Source organism: Cyprinus carpio, chromosome A5 (genome assembly GCF_018340385.1).
Source record: "Cyprinus carpio isolate SPL01 chromosome A5, ASM1834038v1, whole genome shotgun sequence".
Lineage (NCBI taxonomy): Eukaryota > Metazoa > Chordata > Actinopteri > Cypriniformes > Cyprinidae > Cyprinus > Cyprinus carpio.
The window spans coordinates 10,437,654-10,452,512 of record NC_056576.1 but is presented as its reverse complement, the minus strand read 5'-3'; the positions used below and the strand labels follow the sequence as shown (position 1 = coordinate 10,452,512).

General features: G+C 35.1%; 1 protein-coding gene across 2 annotated transcripts in view; it reads left to right on the top strand.

Annotated features, from left to right (window-relative positions):
• kremen1 (kringle containing transmembrane protein 1) overlaps positions 1–13,791 on the top strand; it is a 55,221-nt gene extending 41,430 nt beyond the window's left edge. Inside the window, exons 4-10 of one of the 2 annotated variants that reach the window (XM_042753543.1) lie at positions 7,675–7,799; positions 8,469–8,622; positions 8,774–8,883; positions 8,997–9,219; positions 10,309–10,470; positions 11,869–11,953; positions 12,302–13,791. In XM_042753543.1, the coding sequence (XP_042609477.1) occupies positions 7,675–7,799; positions 8,469–8,622; positions 8,774–8,883; positions 8,997–9,219; positions 10,309–10,470; positions 11,869–11,953; positions 12,302–12,458 (1,016 nt within the window). In that variant the 3' untranslated portion in view covers positions 12,459–13,791. Of the gene's footprint in view, positions 1–7,674; positions 7,800–8,468; positions 8,623–8,773; positions 8,884–8,996; positions 9,220–10,308; positions 10,513–11,868; positions 11,954–12,301 lie in introns of both variants that reach the window. The other variant, XM_042753533.1, reaches the window with a different exon arrangement.
• Positions 13,792–14,859: the final 1,068 nt, after the last annotated feature.

Below are 14,859 nucleotides of genomic sequence, written 5' to 3'. Positions count from 1 at the left end.
AGGCATGACTAGTGCAATGTGCCCGCCACCTTGCAGATGCACAACATGGGAAAGTATGCGGTGAAGTTGCGCAGCAGGATTCATATGTCCCCTGTTAAAGGGCCTTTGGTATTGTTTGTGTTCCTTGCATGTTGTACTCCAACTGAAGATTTATACTCAAGATGTTTGTAACGACCCCATTGACTTGTTGCTTTGATTCTCACTTTTTCTCTCTCCCAGTATAAATCTCAGTTGCTTGCTACATGTATGATAGATACAGGGGTCATGGGTGAAGTGCGGCATAACACAAACAAAAGCTCAGTTAGAAACGCCTGCCTCATAAACAAAGCTGCACTGTCAAAGCATATTAATAGTCTTTTTTTTAATGGAATGATCCACAACATCAACAAATTAATTTCACTCTGAAGCAGATCCAGCTGTCTTAACTGTAAAAAAAAAAAAGAAGAAAAAACTTAAACCAAACCACATGTACTCTGGGCTGGATAAGTGTGTCTGTAACAGGAGGGAGCCTGCCAAAACAGGAAAACAACTTTAGTATTAGAATTAATGACAGACAAGCAAATCCAAAAGCAGAAAAGAGGATGTGAGGACACTTTTGAATGATTTACCAACAAATCACCAAACCCCAGATGCCTAATATAGTCATTTTATAGGTGTTTTACACCAAACTGTGAAGTGCAGCACTAAAACAAGATAATTGCTGGTGTTTAAAACACCTCCTCTACCCAAAAGCAGTGAATGTGAAATAATAATTTAAGTGTAGGTGTTAGAAGCAATGCGTCAAGTAGAAGAAAGTTTAACTTTATGCAAATGAGAAGCAATGGGATGCAGCAACTACCAAAAAGATTGAAGTTTTCAAATAATTCTGATTTGACTAACATCTGTTGAGTAAATAGATGTTTATTAAATGCAAAATGTAAATTAACTTTTAATGTAAATTCATTTTTAATTAAATTGTATGTGTACCTTATTTGCTATCATTAAATTGTTTCATTTAATTGTTTTAATTATTTTAATTAATTGTATGATTTTTAAAATCGATTAATGCATTAGTATTTTTTATATTATATATATATATATAATATATATATAATATATATATATATATATACTCATATATAGTATTTATATATATATATAGGGCTGTCAAATGATTAATCACGATTAATCACATCCAAAATAAAAGTTTTGTTTACATAATATATGTGTGTATACTGTGTATATTTATTATGTATATATAAATACACACACATGCATGTATATATTTAAGAAGAATATGTTATGTTTATATATTAAATATATTTATATATAATATAAAATATAAGAATATAAATATATAAATGTATATACATGTAAATATTTTCTAAATATATAATTTATGTGTGTGTATTTATATATACATAATAAATATACCCTGTACACATACATATATTATGTAAACAAAACTTTTATTTTGGATGTGATTAATCGTGATTAATCATTTGACAGCCCTAATAAAAAATAAATGACTGATATTATTTTATTTGTCATCAGGCATCCTGCTCCTTAAATATCTGTATCAACACTGACTATTAAAAAAAACAGAAATTTCAGTTTCACTGTTCTATATGTCTACCCACGTACATGGACATAATAAGAAATCGTGGGCATTTCAAGAGATTTAGATTTTTTCATTGATACTGTCAGCCCACCAGTAATGTTAAAGCAAACGCCTACTACAACCAACAATACGGCAACTAAGTGACCTCCAGCAATAAAATGGCTGTCAGTGGGAACACCCCTTGAGAGCATGAGGTGTGGACATGACCGTAGATGTGTTAATGAAAGCCAGAAGAATACATCTGTGGAATAAACCTGTTGTTGTGGTGGGAGGTAGTCTTATGTCTGGGTTTGTTTATGTAGACTACACAAAATTAGACTTTTAACATTGTTTATTAATCTAAAAAAAAAGAAAAAGGAAATTATGTCATTATTTACTCACTCTCCGAACCTGTTTTACTGTTTTTCTTTTCTGCAATACACAACTGATTACTCTTGTACTGATTGCTCTTTTCCATGTACTGTGGGTACTAAAATAGGTGCTTAAGAACTTGAAAATGGATGCAGATACACCTTGAAAGTCTAATAGAAGCAGTCTGCACAACTTCTATAGACATAAATACTTTGTATGATGAAACTTTATTTGCTGAAAATGTTCTCCTTGGTGCATTTATCCATCCAGGACCAGTTGCGATGTCTGATTCATGAATGAGTCATTATTATGATTTATATTTGTTTCAAATATACTCGATTCACAACATTTGTTTAAAAAACTCATAGAAGTATCAGTTTAATCCATCATTACTGAAAAAAGTATAAATTTCTCTCTCTCAAAAAATAAATAAATAAATAAATAAATAAAAATAAAAATATTACTGACCCCATACTTTTGAATTTTAATGTAGAACAGTGGTTTTCAATCATTCAGAGATGCCACAATCCTCCTAATAGTATCATCCTCATGTGAGGGACCACCATCCTAAAATTTAAAAGGCTGCTGTATATTTATATGGATAAAGAAGATATTATTTGGAAAATGTTTAATTTTTATTACATTATTATTTTTACTTACTATAGTGCTGTAAGGTGTTTATGTATTTATTTATTTTTTTTTAAAATGCTTTTTCTGTGAATTGTTCACCTTTCTGGACCACAGTTTGAAAACCCCTGGTGTACTGTAGAGAGTCATAACTTTTATGATACTATTATAGTGCTTTTACATCCTTTAAAGCACAAGATCCCTATTCATCATTGCTGCATGGAAAATAGTGACCAGCACATTATTACAATTTCTCCTGTTGTGCTCTATGGAAGAAAGAATGTCATGTGGGTGAATAAACGTGATGAACAAATGATGCCAGAATTAAAATGTTTGGCTGAAACATTCAGAAAGACAGATTAGCAATAACAAGACGTCTCTTTATTATTTCAGCCCCTCTGCCTCAAGTGTATCTCAGCTCTCGACTAAAAGTGTTCCTGGCAGAATCAGCAGGGTGTGGCACAGAAAAGAACTTATGAATGTATTTTGAAAAAAAAGAAACACCCACAATCCTCTGCAAAAAGAAAGAAGAAAAACGCACCCCAGATGTCATCTGAATTTATGTCTGTAATTACCTTATTTTAATAACACAGAGAGAGAGAGTGAAAGAGGGAAAGAGAGAGGCCCTCTCAGACATGCTTATCCGCTGCCTCTGCCAAGTGCATTTGCCAAGAAGTTCAGCGTTTGATGTTGTTGTGTTTGTTATCTGGGTGTTTCTTTCCTTCTTCCTTTTGTCAGTCTCTCTCTCCCTCTCCTTTTGAAAGCTATTATGTCTGCCTCTCCACTTCAGCAGACTTGTGACACGTCTATCACTCTTGCGTCACCCTCATAAAGCCCTGCAATAATGAAAATCTAAATTGTGAAAAGCACGGATGACTCACCGCAGCTGAGATATGATGTGCAATATAAGGCCAGAGACCATTGTTTCTTCTCTGAACAATATCGCCAGTTCTAGAGCGCTTAAGAGAATATCAGTGGAATTTACTGTCTCTGTAGAGTTTTTGAAGATGAGAATGGAACTGCCACTCTTCAGAAGAGGCTTATTGGAGAAAGCAGACAGCTGGGATAATTCATGAGTACTGGTGGTCTTGTGATTTAAGGATCTGGGCTTGAAATGGAAAGTTATTGATAAGTGCATGCTATATGTGGTTTTGGTTGCATTCAGTGACCCACTGAACTTACTTTCCCCCCTAGCTGGAGTAAATCTTACATTTGAGGTTATGAATATCAACATTTCAGCTTGTGAAGTATTTTTATTTGAGTTTTATTTAGCCATTTTAGTACTTCAGCTTAAATGTATTTTTAGTTGTCAAGACAACATTTCTCATCAGTCTTAAATCTCTTTAATTTTTCATCAAATATTAAAATGATTTTCTTCTTCAATTAACGAAAATGTTTTGTTTGTAGTAGTGCTGTCAAATGATTAATCGCGATTAATCGCATCCAAAATAAAAGTTTTTGTTTGCATAATATTTCGTATGACAGCACTAGTTTATAGTTTTAGTTAACAATAACAACACTGGACAACATGATATAAAAATTGACCTTATTTGTAACACATTCTAGGTCTTTTGTGAATGATTCTTCAGTGCATGTTGTTCCAAAGAAAAATGTAAAAATTGTACAGTAATATCAAAAACATAAAGGTTATTCTTAAATTTCTCCTATATTCTGAAAATTCCTTATTAGTGAATTTAGGCATAAAAAAAAAACACTTTTGCTTTAATTTTATTGCATTTTTTAATAATTAATCATACAAAATTATTGCGCTGACTTAACAGCTCTGCTTGTAATACGAAAAGGTCTCTTCCATTTTTCAGAAGATTGGAACTTTCCACTGAATAAAATTGTAATCTGATGTGTTTTTCAAACTGTAACCTGTACAGCAAGGTAAAGGAAGTTTTTTTTTCTTTGTTAGTTGTCATTTAGCAGATAGTTTTCCTCTAAATTAATTCAAGGTAAACTAACTCAGGTGCCTTGCTCAAGAGCACAATTGTGATTGTCATCATTGTTCCTGGGCCGCCCCGTACAGCAGTCAAACCCGCAACCTTAGGAAAACACAGAATAGATATTTCATCATGAGGCTGCGTAGCATCAAATATCACACTGTGTTGTTGTGAAGCATTTAATAATTTTCCGCATTTCAGCAGTGGAACCAGCCACATTCCCGACTGTGTTTAATTTAAGTCTCCAGTTCTTTCCGTGTTGAGATGCAGATGCAGGCCTGGCTGTAAAAAAAAAAAAAAAAACGTGTGTGTATGAGTGTGTTGCATCTTTCCATTGTGAATGTGTGTGTTTTCCTGAATGCGAGCCAGTCTAAACGAGGCACATTAGCACACGTAATGCCATGGCATTCGCCAGCAAAGCGCCTTATAAAATCTTCAAATTCCACTCTACACTTTGAAGTCGATTGCATTACTTTTAAAGCATGGATATTTGCAGTTGTTACCCTTGTTCAGCACGTCTTTAATGCATGAGGTATGTTCTGCAGTTCTCTTTTGAAGTTTTCTGAGGTAAGTTAACTAAAAACAGCAGCTGTGTTGGTGAAAGAGATCGGGGAGGGGGGAGCAAACCCTGTGCGTGATGAGAGGTTAAGGACAGATAAATTGATGGTAAAGTACAATCACTCTGTCAGAAGCAGAAGACCTGCAGTCTTTAATCTTGCATGAGCCCTGGAGAGCAGAATGTCCTGCTTTCAAGTTGAGAGCTATTGCCACTGAGGGGCGAAGGAACAGCCAAGAGAAATTGTCTCTTCCCCCCCTCTACTCCAGGCATGCGAGAGTGTAAAATGAGATTCTGTTCTCTGTAAAAGCATATCAGTGTAATTAAGGCTTTTGTCCTCTATCTAACAATCATAATTACATGCAGTCTTCCACCCAGAAATTCCTCACTGGCAGCGATGGATCATCTTCGGATCCAGTCCACTAGAACAGGCCTGTGTTTGACTCAACACGGCTCATGTGGACATTGTTCCAGATTTACGAGGGGGAGGAACACTGCAGTTTGCGGTGGTTTTTTACACTCTGATTAATGAGAGGAACAGACTGTGGATTATATGGTACATGTCTGTGTTTAGACAAGTAGGAAAGTTTTAGGCTTTGCACAGTCTTTGTCTGTTGAACTCTTCTTATAGTCTAGCCAACATTTATGTTACGGTCATTTTGAATAATATATTTACGCATAAAGGAAAACTAAATTTACTCTTTTGAAAAAATCAATCAGCCAATCAGAACAGATGTTTAACTGAATTATTTATTTCGGACCAATGAGATTTCACTGTGGGTGGAGCTACTGAGCATGACGCAAAACTCCCTCATAATGACATTAATAAGTACATTAAATACACTACTGATTCAACATTAATAAGTGTAAGAAATATTTCTTGAGCATCAAAACAGCATTTTATAATGATTTTTGAAGGATCACGTGACATTGAAGACTGGAGTAATGATGCTGAAAATTCAGCTTTGCCATATACATTTAATGAATTACATTTTAAAATATATTAAAACAGAAAACAGTTGTCTTAAATTTCACTATATTATTGTTTATGCTGTATTGTAAGAGACTTCTTTCAGCAACATCTTTGGGCAACATCTAAAAATCTTCTTTCAGCAACAGATGTTTGAATGGTAGTGCTTATAGAGAAATAGTTCTAAAAGGTACAGTACAGTAACAACAACAGCCTTCTTATTTTTAAAGGTCACAAAAATGGTGTAAAATGGTCATGTTTTGGATTAAGGAATTGTAACTAACATAGATTTCAGAAGATTGATAAAATTGATCATGTGCCAATGCAAAGAGCATTGCATTAGCAGCACAAAGGGTTGTGGGTTTGAATGCACTGTAAGTCGCTTTGGACAAAAGCGTCTGCTAAATGCATAAATGTAAATGTAATTTTTAACAAAACTACTCGAGATTTGTTTATATGGAAATGTACTTCACCAGCATGATCTGTCAGTAGTTAATCTGTGTTTGTGTTTTGGCTGACTGCATGCACTTCATTATTGGACTTTTCCTGCTAGAATTTCACTGTTCATCAAACAGCATAAAATATTTCAGTAAAACACTTTTCACAGACTCAGAGAGGCAGAATGTGTGTGTGTGTGTGTGTGTGTGTGGCCTGAGTTGGCTCCAATCTGTATCCCTTTGAAAACAAAACTTTTCTTTGTATCCAGTGAGCAGGACAAGGCCTGTGCAAGTGCTGACTTGCGCTGAGATGAGTTCTCGAGTGTCTGAGAGAGTTCTTTTAATCCTTATCGCCAGTCTGCAATCAAACCTTTCAGTATTTAACCTACATCGTCATCCAAATGTTCTTCAGAACTGTTCTGATAGAACAGATACTTTTGCGTTCACACAAATAAATCCCAATCATCCATTTATTTTTTGCATAAAAGGCATGTATGTGTGTGCTGAATGCCTCTGTGTTGCTGTCTGGTTTCTAGGGTGTTGTGAATGGTTTTATGCTGTGAATGCAGTTGTTAGGTTTTTCTCTGTGGTTTCTACTGTAGGTGTTTGCTCTCCCACGTCTCTCCATGCTGAAGAAACCCTGTTAAAACTGGCCTAAACTGACTTGCTGGTGTAAGATGGTCTTCAGCTGGTTGGCAAGATGGTTTCTAGTTTTGTCATCAGTGGCACTGACATGGACTTTCAGACATATTCTAGATTCCAAGACCCTCTCTCTGTCTCTTTTTCTTTCTGACCTCTGTGTTCTCTCACCCTGAGACCTCATTCAGTTCATAATTAACAAAACCCCCAGAAACCATCTGTGCATTTCCTTAGGATGAGGTTTAGTCACATACAGCACTCTCCATTCTCACACTGTTCAGGAACATGCGTGCTGTTTTAATCATAGTTCATAAAACACCTCAGTCTTTAAGACACGTTTCCAGACGATTTACCGGCAGAGGGAAGTTAATGATTTGCAAGTGTGTCTGAGTTACTGCATTTAATGTTGCTAAATTTCTACAATATGCCCGTGTCATATTTTCCATGGATTCATATATATATGAAAGTATTTACATATATTCATATTTATATACATATATACTTATTTTCCCCATTGTCTGATTAATCTCCCTCTTTTTCTCCTTCAGTGCCTGGTAACCTGGGCTGTTTTAAGGACAGCGGTGATCCAACACCTCTGTCTGGAGGCTACCAGACCTCCAACAAACTCACTATTCAGAACTGCATCAGCTTCTGCCGCAACCAAAGATACAAGGTACGAATAACACCATGGAAAATGCAATCAACAGCAAGTTATAGAATCATTTATTATTCTATGCATAAGCTGCATATTATTCGATGTGTAAGTTATTACACCACATCACAAACAGTCATATTTTATTATCAAATCAAAAGATAAAAATGGTAAATTATATTTTACATAAGGTAAACATTTATACAAACTAAACTAAACTATATACATAAGGTAAATATATATATATATATATATATATATATATATATATATATATATATATATATATATATATATATATATGATTTAACTCGATGTACTATATAAAAATAAAAACAAACAAAAACAATATACACATAAAAAACTACTAAAATAATGAAAACTTTATCATTAAAATAAAAAACGGGAAAAATAAAAAAATATTTAAAAAATATGTATTAATATACACACTTAAAAATAACCTTTTCCCTGTAATAGTAATTTTTGTCCTGACTTATTCAATCTATTTTATTTTTACAGTTAATGAAATGACTTAGCAAAAAATAAATAAATAAGAATCAGTATGTGTTCTAGATGTGCATCTGCTTGCGTGGGAAGAAATCAATAATATATATTGTATTTGGCTTGCTTTTCTGATTGTCTGCACCCTTGGATTGCTCTGGTTTTCATTTGTGGATTTTTTTCTTTCAGCTCGCCGGTATGGAATCCGGCTATGCTTGTTTCTGTGGCAACGACCTTGATTATCATCGTCACGGTGATGCTCCAAGCACAGAGTGTAACCATGTGTGTTTTGGAGATCACACTCAGCCATGTGGAGGCGATGGACGTGTCATAGTCTTCGACAGTAAGTTTTCGTATTCTCATTACCTTACCACTGATTCCCAAAGTTAAGGATGGAATTAAGGACTAAACCTTCCAGGTTAAATAAAACCCTCTAATTTACAGCTTCCTTTCATTATTTATTAAAAGTTGAAGCTGTCACTTTTCTGCTATAGCAAAAGTAGGCGCTTGTGGAGGAAATTACACATCACCCTCTGCAGTAATCTACTCTCCTGATTTCCCGGACAAATACAGACCTGGCAGGGTCTGCTATTGGACCATTCAGGTACAATTAATACTTTAATATCCTAATGGAGAGAGAGCCTGCTAGAGCCAAAACACATAATATGTATCTGGCATACTGATATCTGTCTGGTCTTTGTCATGTCGCTCTTCCAGGTTCCAGGTGCTTCCGTCATTCTGTTCAACTTTACTTTCTTTAATATCGTGGATCAGACTGATATGGTGGAACTGCTGGATGGCTTCTCCAATCAGGTGGTGGCACGATTCGATGGCCGCAATCCACCGCGGGACATCGTGAACATCACTGCAGACTTTGTCATTTTGTATTTTTACTCAGACAGGACAAATGAGGCACAGGGGTTTTCTGTTCTTTATCATGGTGAGGATTTCTTTTATATATGGTCATATCACAGCAGGTGATACACAAAAAAAGTGTGTGAAATTGAAATGCTCATATCTGCTAAAAGATTACACTGTTCAAAAGTTTGTGGTCAGTTGGATTTTTTTTGTAATTAATGTTTTTATTCCACTAAAAAAAAAAAAATCTTGAGCAGCAAATGTTTATATTAGAATATGAAGCAGCACAAATTTTTAAAATTTGGTATTGTTTAATGATGCTGAAAATTATGTTTTGCAGTTTTTTAGAATATTGTTAAAATAAAAAAACAGTTATTTTCTATCTAATTTTCTATTTAAAACTATTTACAGTTATTTAGAAATACTTTCTTACAATATTGCAATTTTTGCTCTCTGTTTGTTCAGACGAATGCATATAAAATAATAGTTTCTTATGTTTGGTGAGCATAATAAACTTTTTAAAAAACTTACAGATACCAAAATTTTGAGCAATGGTGTATTTTGTTGACTTTTACAACTACACTAGCAAATAGATGGCCTAAAAACAGACTAAAAACAACAAAACTCTCAAATTTTTAGTGATGACACCAAACACAGTCAGTTGTCTTTTTATGACTTTAAAATAAAATAGTCAAAATAGTTGAAAATAGTCTTAGAAATAAATAAATAGAAGCCAAATACGTGTAAGCAGTGCTCTAGGGGTGCTTTTTGTCATATCTTTACGCTGCCACTTTCTGTTGTGTTGTTTTGGGAGGCAGAGTTCAATAACCACAATCTGAGGAAGAATAAAAGGGAGTGGGAAGTATAAAATGGAAAAAGTTTTTTCTGAAAGAAAAGGTCAGCAAAGCAAATTGGCTTTCACTATTCACAGAACCTTTTTCCCCTGCAGGCAGAGTTTGATTCAAACACCACATACTGCTTTTATATCTACGTCTGCAATGCTGAATGAAAGATATGTGATGTTATTTTGAAAAAGTTGAGAAATTTCTCTCTGTAATGTCTAGGGGGATGTCAAAAGAGACGTTATGAATTTTAATCATACCTTATCAAGGAATTTTTGGGGTTTTGTTTTTGTTTCATAAGCTGATGGCCACATATTATTTCCCCACAGCTTTAAGAAATCAAGCAGTCTCCCCTGTGGAGGAGGATGACGTTGGTGATGAAGAGGACACCAGTACAGTGCGGCCACATACGGGAAGCACTACAGCCAGTCAGAATGGAAAATCCTCCCTCCGTTACTTCGTGATCACATCAAGTCCTGCAAACATGCCAGGTCAGTGGCCTGGACCGGGCCGGACCGCGGGCCACAGCACCAGTATGTGTCCAGTTCTCTTCATTACGCTTCATTCTGCTCCTCTTACTCCTTTCCTCACTAACTTTTCATACTAGATATCATCACCAACTACAGTAGATGTAGACTTGTAGCCTGGTGAGAATACATGACAATTTCACTACATACTGTATAAAACAAAAAAGAGTGATATATCACCTTACCCTTAAGTTTACAGTGGTAACCATACTTTTGCCAAACTCCCTAAAAATAAAATCTATGCATTTTTTCAGATTCAATATATGTCTTAATGTTAATGTTTTTGCTCAGAAATGTTTTGCAAAGTATATTATACATTTATTTAAAAACTAAAAAGTAATATCTAGTTTAAAAAAAATGACAAGGAAGGAAAAATTATATTGTCTTTTTTTTTTTAAATGCTCCAATATACATAATAAAAATCACACATAATACAGAGCAGTAATTATCTTCAAACACTACCATTCAGAAATTTGGGGTCAGTATTTATTTATTTATTTTATTTTTTTATTAATACTTTTATTCAGCATGGACACAGTAAATTGTTCAAAAGTGTCAGCAAAGAATTTTACATTGATGCAAAAACTTTTTTTAAATTTTCAAATAAATGCAAGTTTTCACAAAAATATTAAGCAGCATAAGCTGCATCATATTAAGCTGTTTTTCCTGTATTTTCGATCAAATAAATGCAGCCTTGGTGAGCATAAGAAACTTTTTAAATAAAAATGTAAGATTCATTTAAGAATAAAAAATGTTACTGACCTCAAACTATTCCATGGGTTTATTTGATTAAATCTTTTTTTTTTATGTATATGAAATATGCCACAGGGAAACCTTTTTTGCTACTTAATTTTAAATTTGAAATGCTATTAAACTATTTGCTATATGCTATTTTAGGGAACCTAATGGTCAAGTATTAAGTGTATTAAAATTATCACAATATTCACAATGTTGCTTAATTTTATATTGCCAGGAAGGTTATCATAAATATATTGAATAATATTTGCTACAGTTATTGTTATACTAAGATAAAATTGTGAAGCCAAGGCATTAGCAACTGCTGTTAAAATATACATTTACCAAAACAGACAGAAAAATTATCAAAGCTTCCTTGGAGATCCTATATTAATTCATTATTATTTTACAGTAGGAATATTACCTTTAATGTAGGAGCTAGGAAGATGGCTAATGTTTTATTGTTAGCTTTTAAATATTTGCTTATGTTAGCTCTGTGCTTTACATTTCCATAGCTAGCCACTCTTTATACTAGTTACTTGAGTTTTCACAACTGATAACCTTATCTTTCAGTCCAACTGTAATTATGAGTTTTACTCTCACTAATAAACGTGTTGTGTTTTACAGTGTGGACCATCTATGCATTAGCTGCTCTGCTAACGCTAACAGTCATAGCCATGGTGGCCAAACTGCTCCTGCATCTTACTGTAAAGTAAGTACATGCTACAAAACAAATGTTTTATGAAGTTCTTCAATTTAAGATGCTACTATAAAGCATCAAAGGAAGAATTAAGATTATGATTGATTTAACTAGCTTATCTTCCCCATAATAGTTTATTATATTATAAATTTATTCCAGGTAAAGGAGGGCCATGCTTTGATTTGCTACACTGTTGGCAGATTTATAGTGTCCATTTAGTTGTTAATGGACGTTGGCCTGCACATTTTGCATGTCATTTGGTTTTACCCGGCATATTGCAGCATACATAAAAGTTTGATTTGAATCAACTTTTCCTCCCCTTGTTCCTTATCTAATTTTGTATCTGTCTTCCCCTCTCAGATCCCCGTCCATCCCGTCAATCAGCGGGTCAGATTCATGTGCGCAGAGCACTACGTCTGAACCCTGGATCATCTTCTACAGACCTTCTACCATCTCTCTGTTTAAGAAGAAACTCAAGAACCACCATGGAGACCTCAGCCCTCTCGTGGGAAACTAACCTCAACACCTCTGACCTCTATGGCTGCTTTAGCCCCCTAATGGATGCACACACTGTACGCAATGCCGGTCTTCTGCTGCTGGGCTACAAAAAGGGATCCGATTGATGCCTAATTCACTTCAAATGACCAGCGCAGGGTCCAGCCAAAATGTGCCGATCAGTTGTTGGTAAAAAACGAACAAACTGCGCAAAAAGAGCTTGACGCTAGCCGATGCGCTTACTCTTAATTTGCATCTTAACCAATCACAAATCATGTGGCAGGTGCACACATAAACCAAGCGATTTGATTAGCAAAAGAGTGCTGGGATGTTTCTGTTGCCACAGACCAAAGTGAACAAATGACCACTGGGGAAAAATGAATAGTGGCCCAGTCGGTTCTCCAGGTGCTTTCACAGAAGCGATCAGCCGATAAGCGTCTGCATTAAAGCAAGCATGAGACACTCTGTGGAGCACACTGAAAGACAAAACCACGTACATAACCAAAATAATGCCACGGTACCCAACCAGCCCTTGTGGAGGAGAGATACGATTCTGTTTAACCTCTAATGTAGGTCACCTGTTGTTGAGAAGCACAGAACTCCTTTCTTCAGATGTAAGAGAGCTGGCTGAACCGGCAGAGGATTGATGTCACAATCATGTCGAGAGCAATTCGGACTCAAAGTGAACAACAAAAAAGTCAAGAGAGAGAGAGAGAGAGAATCGGCGAGATGGACTGCGGAGAGCCAAAGCCTGAAATTGCTACAAGTTGGTCAACGTTCAAAATGAGCTGACATCCCTCTGGACCTCGCTTTCGTCTCTTGTCGTTTGTGTTGGGTTTTGATCTTTCTTCATTGCCTTTAAGTGCCTTCAGGACTGAAAAAAACCCTCTTTTGTCTGTCTTCTAAGCTGTCACAATGTCTCGATGATGTAAACAAGCATTGATCCTTCGGAGCATTGAATTGCAAATGAGAATAAGCACTGAGGAAGTGTTTTTTCTTCTTGGGGATTCTCAAGACAAATGTAGTCCTGTGGGTGTCATTGGGGCATATTATTCTTGTCAGGTTTTCGACTTGAGCAAGAGAAGCATTGTGATGAACATTGTGTAATTCTGTGTGGGAACAATCAAGCATCATCCTCTTTCATTTCACTCCCCAACAGAGGCAGTGGTGAAATTCTTCCAAAACAATTTGCTCTTTCTCCCCCTTCACCACAACTTGAGCTCTCACATTCTGAAGCACTTTTCCAGCCAGCCGAAAACCATACGGATCACTGTACTGCTTGCTGCGAGGATTGAGGACGTTCCTGTGAAGGAATGCGCAAACCGGTTAAAATGGATAAATCATCCAAAAATGAACATTCTGTCAACATTTACTTGCCCTCATGTCGTTCCAAACCTATATGACTTTCTTGGAACACAAATAAGATATTTTGAAGAATGATTTATCCATACATTGAAAGTCAATGAAATCATTCATGCCTCATTCATGATTTTGTGTGTGTGTGTGTGTGTGTGTGTGTGTGTGTGTGTAAATTGTTCATAAAGCCGCTCTGACTTATTCACAGAAGTGTTTGTATTTTCAAAATGTTAATTGGTATGAAAAAAATGTACAGCTGCTCCCAACCATGCATAAATGGTTCATAAAAAAATCTAACATTAGTTATTTACCTGCTTATTATCGATTATTCTGAGAACCAGTATTATTTGTCTGCAAGCTGAAGACTTTCACTGAATCATTTTAACATTTTAAAACATCATTACTCCAGTACACCTAACCGTTTCAAAATGTTTCGAAGTTTCATTGGTTCACTGCTTGATATGATATTTGTGATCTCTTTGAACAGTGTGTATATGTGTTTTTTTGGTTTTTTTTTTTATTTTTTGTAGTTTTTTTTAATTTTTAATTTGTATTTTGTATAGTTTGTAGTTTTTAATTATTAGTCTTTTATTGGCATGATTAACCATGCTCTCCAAAAAAACAAAGAAAACAAGCCCTACAAATTAATAAAATAAGTATTATACAGACACTTCATATTTGGTTTGTAAAATGTTTTTATGCATGTTTGAGTTAGGTTATATACACCTATATTTATGAATGTTTACTGAATGAGGCTCATTGTACCCAAATGACTTTCACTGTATGGACAAAAAAGTGAGTACTTTATGACAGAGATTTCATTTTTGAATAAACTATCCTGTTAAGTGACACAACATTTAGCTTGCAGGTTTCAGCACTTGCACAGCCATCAGTCGCAGTTCAACAGTTTTGTACGTAGTTCTGTGTGTAGTACTTAATGTGAGTTTTAGTAATATTGTAAAGGCCCTTTTGAGAACATTCACATGGGTGATCAGCATTACCTTATCTGTGGGTATGTCACTAATGCCACTCTTAACGACAAAAACAAATTAACAGTCACTAGCCTA